This window comes from Anopheles marshallii, chromosome 3 (assembly GCF_943734725.1).
Source record: "Anopheles marshallii chromosome 3, idAnoMarsDA_429_01, whole genome shotgun sequence".
In the NCBI taxonomy this organism is placed as follows: Eukaryota; Metazoa; Arthropoda; class Insecta; order Diptera; family Culicidae; genus Anopheles; species Anopheles marshallii.
This window is the reverse complement of record NC_071327.1, coordinates 27289945-27310622: the sequence shown is the minus strand read 5'-3', so window position 1 is coordinate 27310622 and position 20678 is coordinate 27289945. Positions and strand designations below refer to the sequence as shown.

The 20678-nt window shown below is 43.9% G+C and overlaps 6 protein-coding genes across 6 annotated transcripts; 4 read left to right on the top strand and 2 right to left on the bottom strand.

The window, feature by feature from the left end:
• The first annotated feature begins 4055 nt into the window (after positions 1-4055).
• LOC128714045 (FUN14 domain-containing protein 1) lies at positions 4056-5487 on the top strand. Its single transcript, XM_053808921.1, has 3 exons — positions 4056-4201; positions 4269-4464; positions 5305-5487. The coding sequence occupies exons 1-3, from the start codon at positions 4056-4058 to the stop codon at positions 5485-5487; spliced, it is 525 nt and encodes a 174-aa protein (XP_053664896.1).
• A 975-nt stretch (positions 5488-6462) lies between these two features.
• On the bottom strand, positions 6463-7351 carry LOC128715800 (L-xylulose reductase). The gene is made up of 3 exons (XM_053810717.1): positions 7291-7351; positions 6956-7208; positions 6463-6886 (listed from the first exon to the last, which is right to left on the bottom strand). Exons 1-3 carry the CDS (start codon positions 7349-7351, stop codon positions 6463-6465), a joined length of 738 nt encoding a protein of 245 aa, XP_053666692.1.
• A 619-nt stretch (positions 7352-7970) lies between these two features.
• LOC128713320 (glutaryl-CoA dehydrogenase, mitochondrial) lies at positions 7971-9745 on the top strand. Its single transcript, XM_053808180.1, has 5 exons — positions 7971-8058; positions 8171-8188; positions 8414-9368; positions 9456-9616; positions 9681-9745. Exons 1-5 carry the CDS (start codon positions 7971-7973, stop codon positions 9743-9745), a joined length of 1287 nt encoding a protein of 428 aa, XP_053664155.1.
• A 436-nt stretch (positions 9746-10181) lies between these two features.
• LOC128715071 (uncharacterized) lies at positions 10182-11184 on the top strand. Its single transcript, XM_053809954.1, has 2 exons — positions 10182-10416; positions 10484-11184. Exons 1-2 carry the CDS (start codon positions 10182-10184, stop codon positions 11182-11184), a joined length of 936 nt encoding a protein of 311 aa, XP_053665929.1.
• Positions 11185-12266: 1082 nt separating this feature from the next.
• LOC128712429 (transcription factor A, mitochondrial) lies at positions 12267-13220 on the bottom strand. The gene is made up of 2 exons (XM_053807322.1): positions 13162-13220; positions 12267-13041 (listed from the first exon to the last, which is right to left on the bottom strand). The coding sequence occupies exons 1-2, from the start codon at positions 13218-13220 to the stop codon at positions 12267-12269; spliced, it is 834 nt and encodes a 277-aa protein (XP_053663297.1).
• Positions 13221-15742: 2522 nt separating this feature from the next.
• Positions 15743-18795, top strand: LOC128714776 (zinc finger-containing ubiquitin peptidase 1-like). Its single transcript, XM_053809656.1, has 5 exons — positions 15743-16062; positions 16137-17853; positions 17925-18273; positions 18351-18562; positions 18751-18795. Exons 1-5 carry the CDS (start codon positions 15743-15745, stop codon positions 18793-18795), a joined length of 2643 nt encoding a protein of 880 aa, XP_053665631.1.
• Positions 18796-20678: the final 1883 nt, after the last annotated feature.

Genomic DNA, 20678 nt, shown 5'->3' with positions numbered 1-20678 from the left:
CAGCATAAGATCTTCACCGGCAAAGCATAGACCAGTCGAGTGCAGAGAATGGCGTCAAGAAAAAAAAGAAACAATCAACCGGCCGTTTGCTAGTTGCTAGTTCTTTGGAAAGCCAAACGGGTTTCCTTTTTTTTTTTGTTTTGGTACCATTAAATGAGACGAGAGAAAGATACACTTGCTAACATCTGACGCAGGAGAGCATACTTATTCACCTTTGACGTGATCTTCCACGATCAGATGAGGATAAGAATCCAACATGGCACTGAATGATTGTAAACGCTCAGGCGATGTAGGTTATTGTTCGGTGATGAGTAAATATAATATTTTTTTAATAAAAATTCTAATAAGTATCGATGCTGAGTCCGACAAATTCACAGTACGTTTCATATGTCAAATAGAACGTTGATTAGTGATGGAAGTCTAGGTCCTAAACTCTGTAGTCATATGGTTGATTGAAGCCCGTTGGGTTGTTTTATTTGTGCGTATGTAAAAGAAATACTCTGCAAAATCCATCACCCTGGTGTGGAGACCCTGTTAAAACACGCACGATGGCACAGTAGATGTTGGACTGTGACTACGTATTCCAGCTTACGGGATCGACAACACAATGTTGTGAACATTAATATTCCATAAAACTTTAATATTATATTTTGTATGTGTGTAGTTAGCAATATAGTTGCTCGAAAAAAAGGAAAGGACGGAGGACCCCAAATAGAATTAGAATTGCAATTTGTATTACATTACAAGAATAGTATTCACTCATATGTTTAAATTCGTTGTCTAAAGTTAAACATTTTAATTTTTAAATACATTCCTATTATCCGCTACGCCAATTACTGAATATTGAATAATAATTTGAGAAAAGCGGGGGGGTTTCCTTTAAGATTGCATTACCTTCATTCCTTTTAGCATTAAACGGCATGATCTTATTTTCTATTCAAACCTCAAAACATTATCTCCTATCATTCCTGAGTTTCATAGACATTCCCTATATTACCCCTCCAAAAAAACTACTGAATTGCAAAAAAGTTAATGAAATAAGCAATAGGAGTTTGTAGTTGCCTTATTGACTCAGTGTTATTATCCAAACATTTAAACAAAACTAATTCAGTTAGCCGAAAAATAAAAAAAAACTGTTATAAGAAACCCTTTATCATTGAACCGTTTAGCAATTTCCTTTTTTATATTCTTTATGAAGAATCCTTTCGGGATAAAAAAAAACATTAAACTCTTTAGTAGAACATGTACAAACTAAATTAAGGGATATCTTCATCGCATATCGCACTTTCACACTGCACTTAGAAAACTGAGGTAAAAATGCACTTGATTGCAACACAAAAACACGCACACGCTACACTATGTACTTGATTTTTGTCCCTATGCGCCTTTCCATGGAACTAGCACACAATTATTCACTAATAACACACATTCATTTAACCGGAAACTTTTAGCCATTTTGTCAGAAGACCACACGCGACGAAATTAGAACTGTCAGTGCATTGAAAGTACTTACCATCTGAAGGCATTGTAGTGGAAGTACACCAACCCTAACCCGTACAGAAACGGTGCATCTCTCCAGTGATCCGGCTTCAAGGCGTAATACTTCTGGTACGCTGATAAGGCTGCAAATCATCAAGCAAATATAAACTGTTATAAATATTTGTCCACATTTTCATTTCGTTTCGTTCAGGTTACCTTTTTCGTAGTCCTCCAGCAGCAGATGGAAGTGGCCAAGTTTGCAGTACGTTTTCGGATCAATGTTAATATCCTTTTCCTCGTCACTGGTACTATTTTCTGCCTCCGGTATAACTTCCCCTTCCGTACTATCTTTTATCGCTACACTGTCATCTTCGGTTTTAATCTCATTCACGGCAGACGAAGACTGTTTTGTCTCCGCCGCAATCTCGGTAGACATTATCTCTGCCGGTAGACTTTCGTCGATGGTCACACCAACATCGCAAAGGGGATTGGCTGCTTCCTGCTTTATTTTAACCACTTCGGACAATCCGGCCTCAGCTGATGTTTTCTCCTTCGACTTCTCCTCGTCATCGTGAGCCTTCTTCTGGTTGTACGCCTGGATAAGCATACGCTCGATATATTTCACCGCCTAACAAAAAGATAAACCCCATTGCAGGGTGTCACAAGTAGACGAAAAAGTTAGCAAAACAAACGCATTTCAAGGTTAAGGACGTGCTTCACGGTGACCCTACCTTCAACACCAGTGCCTTCTTCTTCAAGTTTTCCGGTGCTGATAGCTTGAGAAACCCATACTGGCGGCTGAAACGAAATGCATAGCAGTTACTTGCGGCGTTGTTCGACATTCTTTCCTTCCTTTGTGTGGAGATCATTCCGCATACCTGTCGAGCGAAGCGAGTGCCTGCAGTTCTTGCGTAGAAACGCTGAATTCGCCGCTTTCGAGGATCATGTCCCTGTTTACCAAACGCAACGATGCCAAACACAAATCTCAACTGGTGGGAGGAAACCGTAGGAGGAGGAAAAAGGAGAAGGAAACACTGTTCACAACACACAAACACTAAACACAAATAGCACACGGAATTAACGCATCGTACTGCGAGTGGTAACCCGGGAAGGATGTTCAGTAGTGCCTCACGGTAATCGATCGAACTACGCGAATTTTCCTATTTTACACGATCGTACGCACCGAAATTTGTGATAACGCGCGGGGCCTACGAAAAAACACTCTCCACTGACAACTGTGACGTGAGCGTACTCTGCGTGCGTGTCCCGTTTAATTTCGAAACGCAAAAACTGAATGTTTATGTTTACCTAAACTGCAGAACAAATAGCACCGATCAAATTAAACTGAATTGCACAGAAATAAAATTAATTTATTTACATTCTTCGAATGGTAAAAGTTTTATATTATGAACAATTTAATTTACACCATGTTCGAAAATTCCGCTCCGCGTCAAAGCACAGCTGTCACAACTGCCAAACGGCGCTGGGCGAAAAGAGGAATAGGGAAAAGAAAACAAACCCATCAAAGCAACTTACAGCTTCTCGCGAAGAAAGACGGAAAATTCACCACTGTGGTTCTAGAACAAGTTACGGGTGTGTGAGTGCATTGGGATTAGGGAGATAAGTAAAGAAAAAGGAAACCCTCTTCTAAATTTTACTTCCCCGACGCGAAGAACCGGTCAAACGTTGCAAAATTAAACGGAGGTCGTCGGGTTCGGTGAGTTTTCTCACGCGGACTAAATCCAAGCTGCGGAAAGTCTTCTCAGGTGAGGGAAAAGAAAATCCGAAAGCATGAAACCTAGTGGGACGAAAAGCGGCTTTCCCGTGATGCGATGTTGAGGGTGTCGAAACATGCCGTGAAATTATGGGACGGCGTTCAAGTTCAATGTGGTTCTAATACTGCACGACAGTGGCCTTCGCTGAGGTCATGATGGCGTCGTGTAGATTCTTCTTGTAATTGCGCTGTGGAAATGAAAAAAATTGCCACTAATATTCTAGACAGATTCTTGGGTGAACAGATGAGTCAAGAGTGTATTTGCGAATTTGAGATTCTTATTACGTAATGCATGGAATACTCGTGCAACAATCGTGGCATAGATGTACTGAAACGGCTACAACAGCTGCATTTCCCTCTCCCAATGATGCATGTAAAAATAGAAAAGCTTCGCCACATTGGAATGGAAAGTGAACCAATTTTTAACGCAATGTATTTTTGCACGCTTGTCTCACCTTTTCCGAACAAGCCCAGGGTGGCGCCTGTCCGGAGTTGATTGCCAGAGATAGCAGATGCTTCAGGAATTAAGCAGAAGGTGCATAACCCCTTTCGTGATCAGCTGATACACTTTCGTGCGCGCTATATGTTGCCATAAATTTTGGCGGTATGCAAACAGAATGATAATATTCTGCCTTGTGGTTTTATTATGATCTGCAGTAGATAGCGCTTGTTTACTATTGCATCAGCGAAAAGAAAGAAGGATAAAAAGTGACACAAACGACATACTTCTTTAAAGGCATTCCTTTCGAATTCTTCCTGTTTTACTAATTATTTACTAATGTTTTCTTTCCTTCCCACAGGAATGAGCGACGGAAAAGTTAAAAAAGACGCAACTAATAAAGAAATCATCAATATGAGTGACGCCGCCGGATATCTTGACCGTTTTGTCGGTGATGTGAGCAAAAAATCGGCCACCAAACAGATACTAATCGGTGCTGGCAGTGGATGGTAATTGAAAACGACGCTTGGTCATGGTAAACATTTGCTAAAACTGTGCATTTCTTCCTTTAACCAGGGCAACCGGTTACATCACGATGAAAGTAGGCAAAATGGCTGCTATAGCGGTCGGTGGTGGTATCATTTTGCTGCAGTTGGCCAACCATCAGGGTATCATTTCTATCGACTGGAATAAGGTGCAGAAGAAGGTGGATAAAGTCTCAGACAAGGTGGAAGAAGCCGTCACCGGTCAGGGACCAAGTTGGGCGGATAAGGTGAGTATCGCTGTATGTGTGCGACGAATTTATTACGTTTTCCCTCCTAACCGTAGAACAAAAAGAACGCACCGGCTGAAATAAGATCACTAGAGCTTTTTAACGGTTTTTCTCCATTGCCTTTTATGTTCCATATCCGTGTTATGTCAACTCACATCGTCCTCACATCACCACGGTTCACGGTGCTGATGCCTTCATCTGCTTACAGGTGCTAAAGATTGCCAAAGAAAATTCATATCTGGCAACTGGATTTGTTGGTGGTTTTCTAATCGGTATCGCTTCATAAACAATGATGCTAGGGCCTTGGTGTAAGGAACGGAAGGGAAACGATCAACAATGCCATAAAGCAGGCCGTACACGCAAACGAAGGACGTGATACACTAAGAACTACAATCAGAGCGTCAAAACACAACTTCTTTACAGTTTCAAATCGATCGTATGATCAAAAATCTTTCTTTTTTTTAGAGACACTTTGGTTTAGAAACCCTCTACAAAAACTGTAAATGTTTTTCTTTTTTGTGCTACGTTTCGTCTCATGTTGCTCGTTGTGCACAGTAAAAATATGATTTTAGCTCTTAAATAAACAACATTCCTATCGATTTTTGTCTACGATAGGGATAACCACTAAGTTTTGTTTTTTGTTTTGTTCATTTAATTTTGTATTTAGTTTGCAAATGATGAAAAACCGCCTTCCTTTCATTGATCTCCATAGGGAACATAATCGGTTTCAAAATTGTCATTACCGCGTAGCTTTTAAACGAGACATGAACCAATGTATTTAAGCTTTAAACTAATGTTTTTCAATCTGTTTTTCTCCTTTTTTTAAATTCCATTTTACAGGCCGAACGATTTGTCGATCGTAAACTGAACCAAGCGGAAGATGTACTGAACAAACGCACGAAAAAGGCTAAAAAGTGGTACACCAATCTGATCGGAGATGAGTCCGGGTGCAAGGTGAATGATCTACACATTTTCCTGTGTGCCTTTGCGGCGGGCGTTGCAATCGGTGTGGGTACTGCTTAAATGCGCAACAAGAAGCACCCAAAACGTGGAATAGGCGCACACTTGTAGAGGGGAATTGATCATTCTCACATAACCATTCGAAGTCTGTACACCTCAGGGCAATTTTCTGCGAAAAAAAGACATCTGAAAATTCCCATGCAAGGTGAGAGGAAAAAAAAGTGCGTTAACGGTTATTTATATACAGCATAATAACCGGTAAAAACGTTCCAAAAATCCAGCTATAAATCGAACAAAAGATCCCCGATAGGAATGTGATGGTAAATGTCTCACCGCGAATCTCGATCATACAACGTTCCATGTTTTGTTTCACTATTTTCCCTCTACGGTTGTGTTACAGTGATTTGATGTTTTGTGATTCTACACGTTAAGTGCGAGATTGCTATTCTATGCGCCATTTTCCATAATGAATATTTAAAACTATTTGTGTTATAGAATTTAAGTACATTCAACCGCTCGAAACGCCTTGCCCCGCATCACACATCTACTGTACTTAAACGTTTCGCTGGTGTAAATCTAATTCGAGACAAGGAAACCGAAACTCGAAACTGAAAAGGGAAATGAAATGGCGCACAATACCCTGAATCTTCTTTGCATTACAACTAGACGCCAAAGAGCACTAGATTTCCGGCAATAATCTTCATTAGATCCGACTGAGAGGGAACAAAAACACCCAGAATTGCCACAATGAAACAATCATATTTGTGTGTAGCTTTTAGTTGTGTTTAGAAACTCGATACCAAACAGCAATTAGTCAAGAAACGTTCTTTCCATTACAACCGCATTACGTATATTCATTGAACTATCTTTAGTTATCGTTCTAAACCCAGCTATCGGTAAAATATTTATGCTTTTATTTCATGAGTTCTCTTACCACTTTAGAAAAACAAATGTCACACAATAAATGGAAAATTTCAAATGATAAAACATACCAACGCGGTTTCCTGTGGGATATTTTCTTCAGCATCCGATCACCACTCAATTTCCAGCCAAAAATCCACCCTCAATCGGCAGGGTGTGCCCATTGATGAAGCTTGATCGCTCGCTAAGCAAATAAATGATCGGTTCCACCACCTCGTTTACTTCGCCGAACCGTCCGAGTGGAATTTTTGCCTTCAGCGGATCTGCCTTGGCCGGATCGGACCAATTGTCCCGTCCCATGCGTGTCAGAATGACGGTCGGATTAACGCTATTGACGCGTATCTTGCGTGGCCCAAGCTCAAGGGCTAGATTTTGCGTCAACCCATCGATGGCCGCCTTGGACATGGAGTAGGCACAGTGCCCGTGAATGGCCTTGATGCCTGCGAGCGACGATACGTTGACGATGCTCGATCCGGGGTCCATTTTTGGAACGAGAATCTGAGCAACGTTAAATGCAGCTTTTACATTTATATTGAATGTGCTAAAATACATAAAAAATAAGCTATAAATGCATCATTCTGCGAGCGAAATTTGCGTTATCCTCCTTTACCGATCGTAATCTTCTTCGGTTAGCTCGAGAAAGGGTTTGATAACAGCAACACCGGCATTATTGACCAATCCGTCTACCTTTCCGAGCGGTGCTAATGCGGTTCGGGTTTCTTTCCAGTCGCTTAGATCGACCTGAATCGTTTCAACCCGCGGACAATCGCCCTTCAATTCGTTCAGCGGTCCTATCGATCGAGACACTGCGATCACCTTTGCACCCAGACGATCGAGCGTACGGCACAATTCATTTCCGATGCCTAAAAGCAAATGTCAGTCAATTAATTATGTTTTTACCTTAACCCGATTTACCGCCCACGACATCGTTGTTCGTTTTCCTACCTTGCCCGGCACCTGTTACAACGATAGTTTTACCCTTAACAGAACAATCCATTACATCCATTTTAATCCAACCCGGACGACGACGCACAAAGTACTTGAATTGACACTTCAACGAATGGTCCCCGAGCTTGAAGGAAGTAATCTTATCAGCTTAAATTTAAGTACCCTGTCCAGTGGATGCGTTACTTTCACGAGATTCGCTCTTCGCTCAATAAGGATGCATTGCTAGAATATCTTCCTAGCAGCTAAGGAAACCGAGCGAATTGTGTATGCGTATGTTGCATTTGCGCACCATGAAATTGCTCGCGCAAAGAAAACAAGTTCTCTCGGTTCGCGGAGAGACTCACACCCATCCAATCGGGTGAGGGTGTTATCAGCTGTTAGTTGTAGAACCTGATAGGAGAACCCACTTGAATGCGTGAAACACTGAATGTTCAACATACATTCGCCTCTCAACCGGACACATAACAATCCTCTCCCTCAAGGGGCATGAGAATGGCTCAAACTCTACTGTGTCCGTGGTGTTCTTCACTTTACGTCAGTCTTTCGCGAGCACCGTGCAAAAAAGGAAGTCAACAAAAGAGCGCCCAACATTGTTGCGATCGGGGTGAAGTGGAATTTACGCACCAACTGTGACCTCATCGTACGGGAGCTACGTCAATCGGTATCAAATAACAAAAATGGCCTTACGATTATTGTTTGGAAGCAAAGTTCTTCAACACAAACCAATTGCCAATGGACACGGGATCTTTGCACGATTCAGCCGAGGTAAGATCGATTCTCCATTGGCCACATTGTTATCGTGTTGCGAGGAATGTGTTGTTTTGAATAGTTATTGTGCGTACGCCTAACTCCACTACCCATTCTGTCCTGTTTACAGCGGCGTCTACTGATAAAGGTAAGTCGTAGGAGATCTACCATTCATCATCGCGTCAAGATCTTGTCGTCGTCAGGCGAGCCTTTTAGATGGGCGATGTGCGAGAGAAAAAAAGACAACGAAAAGAATCTGCGCGATAAGATAGCCGGGCGGTGTGTCCCGTTCGGTTGGAGGTATGTTGCTATGTTTGAGTGGGCAATTAATTCGTTGCTTTCCTATCTTCTTCACTTCCTCCCCCCAATTCAGGCCCCACTTTCGACTGGGAGGATCCGCTGAATCTGGAATCACAGCTGAAGGATGATGAAATCGCTATTCGCGACTCATTCCGGGCATACTGTGAGGATAAACTCATGTCCCGTGTCATCGAAGCCAACCGGAATGAAGTATTTCATAAGGAAATCATGAAGGAACTCGGCTCGTTCGGTGTACTAGGTTGCACGATTAAGGGCTACGGATGTGCCGGTGTTAGCAACGTCGCGTACGGATTGTTGACACGTGAAGTAGAACGAATCGATTCCGGTTACCGGTCTGCTTTCAGTGTACAGAGCTCACTGTGTATGGGCGCTATCAACGACTACGGCACTGATGCACAGAAGGAAAAGTATTTGCCTCGTATGGGACGCGGTGAAATTATCGGATGCTTCGGATTGACCGAGCCCAATCACGGCAGTGATCCGTCCGCAATGGAAACACGTGCGGTGCACGACCCAAAGACAAAAACGTATGTGCTTACTGGTAGCAAAACGTGGATTACCAATTCCCCCATCGCGGATCTTTGCATCGTATGGGGTAAAACGGAGGATGGGAAGGTGCGTGGCTTTATCGTAGATCGAGCGGAAAGTTCCGAAGGTTTAGCAACGCCCCGGATCGAAGGAAAGTTCTCGCTGCGTGCTTCTGCAACGGGCATGATACTAATGGATGAAGTCCGAATTCCGGAGGATAATTTATTACCGAACGTGAGTGGCATGCGTGGACCGTTTGGATGTTTAAACAATGCGCGGTACGGCATTGCATGGGGTGCGCTTGGTGCAGCTGAATCCTGTCTTAAGGTGGCCCGCGGGTATACGTTGGATAGGAAACAATTCAAAAAGCCGCTAGCCGCGAATCAGTTGATGCAGAAAAAGATGGCCGATATGCTGACGGAGATCAGTCTCGGATTGGCGGCCTGTTTGCACGTCGGACGTCTAAAAGACCAAAAGCTGTACGTATTCCTAAAGCGATAGCAGAGAGTAGCTAGGGGTTAAGATTGTTATGTTATATACATTTTTTGTTCGTTTTACCGGTACAGACACACGCCGGAAATGATTTCAATGCTTAAACGTAACAATGCCGGCAAAGCGTTGGAGATTGCACGCGTAGCGCGTGACATGCTCGGTGGAAATGGAATCGCCGATGAGTACCACATTATTCGCCATGTGATGAATCTTGAAGCGGTTAACACTTACGAAGGTAAGCAGAGAAAGGGAACGTTTCATCAGTTTGTTAAAATTTCTTTATTTCTATTCGCTTCAAGGAACACACGATATCCATGCACTAATCCTTGGACGCGCAATCACCGGACTGCAGGCATTTGCTTAGGACACTAATAATGCTACACTCAAACACTTGCATTACACTACTTGTTTGTAAATAAAGCATATTTTATGTTTACTCCCAAGTTTTATTAAATTTATTTGGTTCTGCACCAAGTAGAAACGATGCAAATGAATAATTTTTGAACGATATTTTGCATTCAGGAAAGCCGGTTCAAATGTTTACATATTGTACCCCCGTTTGACAGTGGTTGCGAAAAGGCCTTTTAGCTCGTGTCAAATTACGATTATGTCAAAATTGTAGAACGAAGAGAACAAAACGAAGAAACCAAAATATTCTTTTCCTTTCTGCGTGTTTGTTGCGTTCGGACAAATTTGTGCACTCTGCAAAGTGAACCACTTTCGTTAACCGGGAAGTAATGCGGGACAAATTATAAACAGGAAATAAAGCTATTAATAAAACAGCCACAGCGTACATAACAATGGATGAATCAGCCGAGTTGGTACAGCAACCGAAAACGCAAGAAGAAATTTTTGCAGCACGGCGTGAAGCGCGGCGAAAGAAGATATTGGAAAACTCCAGCAACAGACTGTCGAAAATTGTAGGCCAAGAAATATCTCCACCTTCACCGAAGTTGACCGATACAGTGGTAGAAGAAAGTACCAGTACTACCAGCTCGGACAATTTCAGCTACGAAACATTTCCTATAGACGATGGTAAGTGTCGCATATTTGCATGACGTAGCATTACGATTCGGTTTACATCTCGTTTGTTTCTCCGTAGAAAATACCTCCGATTCTTCGTACGGCGTTTATCCCGATCCTATGGATGAACGGCTAGAGTACATTAGCCCACAAGTTCAAGCACTTCTGGCAAATTCCGGGTTAAACGATGATTCCTTTCTAAACGCGATGAGTGGCGGACCTAGTGGTTTCGGCGGTACTAACGCTAATGGGGACATTTTCCAACTGCTGAATACACTTAACCAAACACAATCGAATGGAGGACTATTCGGTGCCGGTATGGGAAACGCAACTGCATCACAGCGCACTTCCGCCACAAGCCAACCTACCTCCACCGAACGCAACAATTCCTGGTACGCAAGAGCGTTTCGTAGTAAAATTCATCTCGTAGTTGCATCGATCATCACGTATCTGTTATTCGCTACAGGAAACGATGCGTATATCGGTAGCAACGTGTTCCTACCCTTGCTAGCATGGGCATTGATCGAGCTGCTAATGGTCGGCACATCGGAACCGGCCAACGGGCAGATGCTGCTCAGTATGGTCTTTATGCTCGGTGGCGTACCAATGAAAACGTCCCACACCATCTTAAAGGTGATGAACACGTTCAACAAGGTGCTTAAAGATGTTGCCTTCTTTATGTTCTTTTTCGTGCTTACCCACCTGTTGTGGAGTACGCTATGGTTGGGTATCGAGCTACGGTATGTACTAGGTTACGATCAGCTCGTAGCACCCTCGTAGTGGTGCTGATTCCATGCGTTCTTTTTCTTTTGTACCTCTTTCAAACGACCAGAGGAGAAATCAAACATATGCTTCGGGAAGGGAATAAACGTCTTTAATGTTTCACTTGTCCAATCTAAATGTAGCTGCTGCCATTGTTTCGTCTAATCGTAAACTAGCAACTGTTTCTCCTTTTTTAATACTACCATTTTATCTCGTCGAAAAACTGCTCCCAATCTGGTAGAAGTATACCAGTGATGAAAAGTGCGAAAACTGAAGGGAAAAAGTGTAAAAGGAAAACGTTACATAAAATAAAAGCCAGTCAGTTTCTTCTTACACTACATTCTGTAACAGATAAAACGGTCAAACCCGCGTTAGTTGTTATCTTGTTTACAACAGAGGCATCATTTCAAATGAATCATATGGTGTATTAGTAGTTAGACCAACTCATCGTAATGTTAACATTCAAAGAACACTTCGTGTCAGGCACAAATGAAGAACACAAGCGGATAGATAATTTCGGAAGCGAAAAAACACACTGCCAATTTTCTTCAATTACTAATCGTTAGCTTTATGATGTCTACCTTAAGTCGTTAGGAAGATGTTTTCCATCTAAATACGCGAACATCAGAGTTTAATAGCAAAATGAAATGTGAAACATTAAGTTCATAGCAAATATAAATCACAAAAGAAAAACAAAATGCAATCAAACAAAGGTAGCGGCAACAGGAACATGGATTGGTTTAACATGGGCACACGTAAAACCAGTACGACAAGGCTAGCAACAAAGCCCGGTCTTCCATGCACCGCAACCACTGTCAGAATTTAAATATCGATTTCAACTTGTTCACTATACCCTTCTGTTCTGCTTGCTGCTGTGATTCCTGCGTGGAAACCTTGGCGGATGCCGACGATGGAAAGTTTGTTTGTTCACTCGTGTCCCTACTCGCCTGAGGATAGTTTTGGTCATTCGATACAATGGCTTGCTTTGGTTCGACCTCCTTCTTTTCGATGGTACTTGTAGCATGGTTGAATGTATGTTCGTTGCTGCTGTTACCGCTACTACTTATGTCATCCCCAGTCAAAGCGGGACACCCGAGTTCCTATGGACGAGTTGTGGTGGAGGTAGGGGATTTTTTCTGCTTCTGAGCTGGGGCTGGGTTAATTCTAGGCATCGGAATACCACCCTTTTTTGCCATCGAAGATGCTGGCGATGGTGGTAGCAGAACGTTCTTCTTCCGAACCGCTTCCACATTTTCCGTCGACAGCATTTTGTCCTCCCATTTCTTCATCTCCTCCTGGTATCGTTTCATATCGGCTTCGGCTTCCTTGTTGTACGGTTCCTTTTCCGCATCGGTCAACTGTCTCCACTGTAGGCCAAGATTTTTCATCTGCATTTTATTGTCCTGCTTCGACAGTCCGAGAACTGGTTTGTTCTGTTGACAGAACCGAAGATATCCATTAATTGGCCGTTTCGGACGACCCAATTCCTTTAGCAGGCGCTTTTGTTCGCGTTTGATTTTTCCTTCATTGCGCTGCTGTCGTTCGAGCTTTATCTCCTCCTTCTGAGCGTCGGTTAGCTGGCTGAGGTACTTTGCATTCTTTTGCAGCCAAACTGCCTGCTCGCGTTTATACTCCTCCTCGTACTTTGTCTTGGAGGTCTGATCGAGCGATTGCCACTTGACCGCGGCTAGCTTCGCTATTTCCATCGGGGTAGCTTTTGGATTAGCGCTGGCCAGTGAAGATCGAACACCCTGGACGTACCTTATGTAAGCGTTCATGGGTCGTTTGGGTTTTAATGGGACAGCTTCGGCAAAGTTTAGAGAAGTCGTGATATGCAATCCAGAACATTGTGCCGATGCAAGTTGGCCGGTTTGCCTGAAAGGAGAGAGCGTTCAAATGAATTAAAAAACTGTACCTCCGAGGGAGTACGGTGTACATAACCTACAGCGTCTACAGCGTCAAAACAAAGAACCCCACAAGAACTAGCAAACTTACCACGAGGAAAGCAACAAACGTGGACTGCACAACAGTCTTGCCAGTGTGTTAAACTGCATTTTGATTCTGGAATTGCAAAACGCTCGTAAAAGAAGCCTAATTTAGAGCGGAATAAAACTTAACCACTGCGTTTTTACGGCAAGCTTGCCTCTTCTGGCGTTGCCAATTTGACAATAATGGTTTGTTTACTTTATATGCGCGCTTCTTTTCTTTGCAGTTCAACTGTCAAAGCGTGATTTTCTGGAATCAAACAACTTAAGAAAACACACTGAATAATCTCTGTAGATTTTGGCGGATGTTAAAAAGATGGGAAAATAACCGCGTAATCTTATTTGTTTTTTTGTTTTCGTAAACTGGCCGCCATTCGCCCATCTTCGAAAAACATCCTTCCGTTTCGAAACGCCTCGCATGAGTGTGCGTGAAAGCCTTTTGGTGACTTTTGCAGGTCCTGTCAGTGCTTACGTAACGTTGTTGACATCGCGCGCGTCCAGCCAAAGCAGCTGAGCAGGGATACAACGGGCGCTGCACGTAACGAGGTCGCAAGGAGCATAAATATGCTCCATTCATGATCGGAGAGAATCTCCCCTTCTGCTGCTCCCCTTTTTATAAACCTACACGGTACCAAAACCGTTCGTTGGGTTCCTTTTTGCTTAGGGGTGAGTATATCGGGTACACTCTCCAAGTGTACATACATATGTATGCGCACACTGATGAAACAAAAATTCCATTTCCAAAAGACCGGCACCGGTGAGAGAGAGAACAATGCCGTCCTTTTAATGCCGATAGGCCTTCTCTTAGGTAGGCGTAAAAGTGGGACAAACTCATCCGATATTGCGGTTGTACACGAAAGTACAACAGAGAAAAGCTTCTACATCCGCCCGCCTGCTACGATGTTTCTGCTTCCCCTCGAACCAGACGGCTCGAGAAAAAAGGAAACTGGAAAGGAACGAAAAAAAAAGCCCGTGAAGCAAAATTCTGCAGTAGTGCTTTTCTTCCTGTCGTAAACGGAACGGCCGTGCGTTATATCGCGACGTTCGATATCGTACTGGTCGGGGATGTGGACGGAATGTAGGCTCCTTTAGCTGGGGTGCAGGTTCGTGTCCTGCAAAACGGGAACCGATTGCCATTGCTGTTGGGCCATCTAGGAAACGGCACTAAACACACAGTGAAACAGTTGTAAGGATATTCGTAAAAAGAAGGATATTGCCATTACCGTTCCTTATCCAGCCATCGGCCAATCATCAGAAAGGGCACGGGAGACGGCACTTGTGAAAGCATACCCAGGAAGCGTCACGCAAAAGGTTTACGGGAGTGACGGAAGTGAATGATTCGTTAAAGAAGTTCATCCTCGTACATCTTGAACCATCGTTAACCAGCGGACCAATAGGTGTCATATTAGCAATTTGCTAATGCAGTCAAAGTTCTACTCAAGGAACGTAAGTTGTGCTTGCCAGGAAGGATCAAATCGACAAACCAACCGTCTGTGGTGCATTCTTTGTTTCTTCCTATCTGTGGCTTCAATTACCTTCCACCGAACGCAGGTTACGCAGGACCCCCACAAAATATTAAGGCCATTGACTGTGTGTTCCGAACCACCGCTAGGTCTGTCGATAAGACATGCAAAGAGAGTCACTCGTGTGTGTGTGTACGTGTGATGGGACGATTCGGTGCCCCAGTTCTGCGAGTATCTATTCTTAAAGAGCCATTCTAATTGATTTTTCTTGCGTCGCTTTTAAAGAAGCTGTACCGTTTGTGATACTGCCCCACAATATGCCAAGATAGAAGAGAAAACAGTGAAAGTGTACTCCGCTCGAATAAGCATTCTTTCGCAACGCAACCATCGACCTGACCTGCAGTGGCAGTAACCTCTTCCACCGCATTGCTCTATTCTGTTCCATAAATCAATATCAGCGAGTGTATGTTGGGTAAGGGTATAGCATCGTCGTTTTGCGAGGAGGTCCTTGCTGTGCTTTTGTTATGCGCCCTCCGTCCTGTTTATGCTGCACGTTTGGCCGATTAGCCGCTCCTGCGAGTTGTTTTGTGTTGGTAGGAAACAGCACGGATTCGCATGCAGCACGCGGTTTCGGACCGTCCCCATGTGTTAGCGAGTAGAATTTTAAGTTTTGTTCAGCATTTGGTCGTCCGCATGTCGGAGATGAACCGGGCGCAAGAAGGACCTGGGGTGTTTCAACACGCTAGCGACATGCAAACCAATTTCGGTAAGCGTCGGAATTGAGGCGCTTTTATGTAATCGGACAAGAAATTGATAAGTCGAACCTTCATCCGCACATCCGTGTTCGAAGGATACGTAGCGTTCAAACTTCAAGCGTTCATTATCTTTCACGTTATCGTGCATCAGTTTGCTGTTGCTCTCGTCGCAGCGCCTCACCACGAATAAAAGAATCTATTTTTGACCTTAAGGGCTTTTCGGATATGAAAACAGCCAACCTGCCGCACTTGATTGGAAGTGTTTTTCATTGATTTATAACGACCCCTGTTCCAGTGGCTAGGCTTGGCTGACGAGTGGCTCATTAGAATTAATTTGCTTTGCTACTCCACAGAGCACCACTGTCAGTGAACGATGGCTTCACAGAATGGGCGCGAATCCAAGGATGGTCTCACGCAAGGAGGTGGGAGTGGTTCCACCGCGAACGGCGCACCGCTACAAGGACAGCAACAGCAGGAGCATTCGTGTGAAATCTGCGGCATGTCCGGTCTGTCGGATGACGCGATGCGTGACCATACGCGACAATACCACGTGGAGGGAAGTGCACAATGTCCGTTCTGTGGGTTGTCCGGTGTACCGGCAGCCGAGCTACTGCTCCATGTGAACCAAGCTCACCTGGACTACCTTACGCCCGAGAATGAACTGATGAGCTTCATCGACGATCAAACACCAAGGTAATGCCTGCACTTGATCGGTACTCGGCAACCGATCAAATATACAATGGAAAATACATTAATACACTTCTAAGCTTTTGCAGTGTCGACGGTGATTCGGATTCCATCTCCGACTGCCGCGGTTTATCGCCCTCGATTACATCTGAGCTGTTGACACCGATGTCAACTAGTGGAATGAAGGCGGGTTTCAATGGCAGTACCATCACCACCATTACCACCACTACCAGCAGCAGCAGTAGTGGCCACGGTATGATGCTGACCAGCGGTAGTGGAAGTTTCACCACCATTTCGTCCAATACGGGAAGCTACAGCAATCATCATCAGGCATCTTCCCATCAACCGGGTTTGACACAAACGCATCACAACGGAACCAATGGTGTGCCGTTGACAGGGAAGATGATTGGAAGCTCGTCAACCGCTGCTAGTAGTAGCAGCATGAGTAGCAGCCGATCAAGTTTGGGAAGTAGTAGCACTAATCTAAGTAACGGATTACCGAACGGTACCACATTGACGGGGCACAGTTCGAATGGGAAATCTACCAGTCAACACTACCACTTTCCCGACGTTACGATCGCATCCGGTAGTAATGGATGTATTGCTGGTGAAACACACACAAATGGTACGGCAGCAACTGGTGGAACTAGTGGTCCTGTGATGAATGGTGGCGGTGCCGGCTGTACCACACCAGCTGGAGCCGGTGCTGGTGGACAAGGTTCTCCGCTAAGATCACAGCTAGGATTGAAGCTTAAGTCACACAAGCCAAACTCCTTTAGCATCGCCACAACCGGCTCGGAAGTGGCTAATGGTGGACCGGATGTGAAAGGAGCCGGTGCGATTTGTCCAGCCACCATGACGATTACAACGATGGCTACCACGATCACAACGAAACAAGCGAGTCCTCTGCAGTGTCTGCTGTGCCCGTATACTTCCGACAACCCGACGGTGTTAGAGGAACACATTAACCGTTCACACTTTGATCCGCTCAGTCCGGGTGTGAATGGGGCGGGTGGTGGTGGTGGCCCGGGTGGCGGTGGAGCAGCAGGTGGAAGTGGGCAACACGTGGACACGCTCAGTGTTTTACAGTGTCCCATCTGCAATCGAACGTTTGAGTCGGGTTCGGATCTCGAACTGCACGTAAACATCGAACACCGGGACATTCTAAGTCCTGCCAAGGCAGACAGTGGTCGGGCTACGAACGGGACACCGTCCGGTGCTGCAGCACACAATGGCAGTTATGGCGGTAGTAGCAGTAGCCTCTGTCCGGTGTGTGGCATTTCGTTCGATCACATGAAAACCCAGGACATGGAGTACCACATCGAGAAACACTTTTCGAAAAGTCCACAAAATCCGTACCAGGGTGGCGCTGTTGGAGGTGGAGGTGGTAATAATCCTTCCGGTGTAGCGGTGGATCTAGAAAAGCAAGCGCAAAAGTTGCGCGAACAGCGTGAATTTGAAATGTTGCGCGCTCAGTACGGTATGGATGATCAGGGTAATTTCCGCGAGCAATCGGCAGCCGCTATGCAGCGCGCAGTATATGCGGGTGAGATGAGTGTGGCGGATTACTACGAGCGACAAGTTGGTTTGCGGGCAGCTGAATCTCATGGTGTAGATGATGGTTCGTCTTGCACGAAATCGGTGTCACCGCGTGTACTGTCGCTGTCATCCACTTCACCAAACGTGATCAAAACGTACGTCTGTTCGAGTGTAGATCACTATGCGTCCAGCTACGGCGATAAGGGATGGGGCTGTGGCTACCGGAACTTGCAGATGATGCTCTCCTCATTGCTACAGGTAAGTTAGTCGCCGTATACAAATATCTGCCGGTAGCTAGTTAAACATCTTACTTCATGTCCAAATTGCAGAACACCTCGTACAACGAAGCTCTCTACTCTGCCTGGGGATCGCATGGGCCGGCACGAACAGCTATGCCCAGCATTTCTCGGTTGCAACGTATGGTAGAGGCAGCCTGGGCACAAGGTTTCGACATTCAAGGTTCGGAACAACTTGGTTGTAAGCTTTATAACACACGCAAATGGATTGGTGCAACGGAAATTGTGACCGTTCTGTCGTGGTTGCGTATCCGGTGTGAATTGGTCGATTTTCACCGGCCCACCTCAGCTGATGGGCGCCACCCGGAGCTTTTTAATTGGGTGCTGCGCTACTTCGAAGAACCGCGCATACATACGCCTCCATTGTACCTGCAGCACCAAGGTAAAGCTTTTAATCATCATATACCTAGTATTAGACAGTAATCTGCAATGTATTTTTTAAATGGTCGAACTATTTAGGTCACTCACGCACAATAATAGGAATCGAACAGCGAACGTCGGGTTTGTCTTTGCTGGTACTCGATCCAAGCCATGGTCCTCGGCAAGTTGCAGCACTCGGCTCGTCACAGGATTCGTTACGCTTGATTCGCAAAAACTCTGCGGCGATGCGTGCTCCACAATACCAAGTCGTGGCAGTAAAGGGACTGATCGACACCGAGGATCAATATCAGGTGAGTAGAACGTGGAGAAATTTCAGATTAATTTTTTTAGGCAAAATTTTGACAACTATCTTCGTAGCTAAAGGGCAATCGAATTTTTATTATTCGTTGAATAATTTTCGTTATTGTAAGATGGAGAACGTTTTCAGGGTGTTGAATGTTTCAATAAATAAGAGAAAAAACTAATTTTCTTTCCCCAGGCTAGCAAAGTGTTGAAATCATTACGAATTCCCCCTGACCGTTGACGAGCTTCGCTGTGCTTCCGGTCAGTTCGTCCTAGAGCAACAGCAGCACAACGTTTTAATAACTCCAAGCACTACTGCTACAATAATGTCTACCTTTAAAAGGAACTGCACGCGCAGCAAAAAGAAGTGATCGAAACCTTTTAGTTTTTTTTTTATAATAATCCTAACCGTAAGCTTATTCGTTTTAAATGCAAGCGACGAAAATTGCACCGTAAACTTAAACAATGCACACAGCAAAGCTAACAGGAATGCATTAGATTAAGCCCAATACAATAGCAAATGCGCTACGTTTAAAAAACAGTACACACTATCATTGCGGCAATTTTTGGAGAGTTCTTCTTGTGCTACATTGTTTTGAGTAACGACAGAGTCGGTAAATGTCTGTGTACAGGGAAAAATGAGAAATCAATGTTTCGAATGTCCTTGGCGCCTCTAAAAACTAAAAATCAAACTAGAAACAAGCTGTTATAAAGGATTTTGTGGGATCTTAGCATAGTTGAGAATTGGTTTTATAATATTTTTATGGACGTAAATGTTAGTTTTGCCACTTTCATCTTTTTATCTTATTTGGTTCTTCGATCTTTGAGGTGTCTGCCATTCCTAATGGGTGACCCGGGACTTGAATGACTTATCTACGAATAATTAGACGGGCGTGATCTTTAGCCATTTACGATCGACCATATTATTTAACCTAGCCTGATGATCGATGAACGATATTGGGAAAGGTTTCTGTTGATAGAAATGTTAAATTATTGTAACTTTCTTGTTATAAACTTTCGTTCAATATTTACTGCATTGTGTAAGCTTTAAGTTAGTTAAGTAAGCTTTTACTGAGAATAGCGTAATTTGCTCAAGGAAACAAAAAATAAAGCAATTTTTACAAAAAAATACAACTATGTTTGCTCGTGCGTCTCTCAGCACAACAACCAGTCCATCTGTATCGTTTCGTTCATTGGTCCTGCAAAATAATTATCGGTAAAATCGGGTTCAGATACGATGTGATGTTATGCCATTCGGACATTCTTTGGAACGTATGCAGAAAACATTTCTAGTCCCCCTAATTGAATGTACACTGTAATAGGCTAGAGACGCGCAAACCTCGTGAGGAATTCAAACGGAAAATTAAAGGTAGCACACATGACAATCCTTTTTCTCCCCTGAAACAATTACAAAATGCGAATTGTATAAACGAAAGGCAAAACTATGCAAAGGGCGCGGCTCGAGCATGAGAATAGAAAAGCAAAACAAACATGAACAACACAACACGGTACACCTGCAGCAGCAACAAGAGTGATCCTAGAAAACTTTCAATTAAAAGGATTGTGATATAGTAAATATCCACGTGGAGCATGCTCCGCCACAAAAGAGAAAATGAACAGGCTAATAGCCCCTTTCGCAAGGGAATATACAATACACAATTATAAAACTAACAAATGCCGTATGCACATAACGCGGATGGGTGAAGGCTCTTGGATAAGCATTAATGCACGCGATGGTGAAATTCGAAAACAAAACGGTACAAAATAATACAATTCGCAAGCGAGCATTGTTCAGCAGCCTGTACGTTATGTACGTTTTTTGCCCAAGCAGTACTAAAAACTTAAAACTAATCGAAACAAAATACTAAGTAAAACGGAAGGGCCCAGAGTTCGACGATACGAAAACGATGAAAATGGTTGTAACGGTTTTCCTTAGCCTGATACAAGCAATTATGTGCACTGAAATATTCAATCGCATCATCATTAAAATCATAGCATTGTCAATAGTTTTATTTTACGCTACTTGTAGCCCCTTTCTTACTAGACATTCCAGGCATTCAATGCAACCTAAGCAACCTAACAAGCAATACAAAAAAAAAACCATAATTAGTGACGGTACAGTGA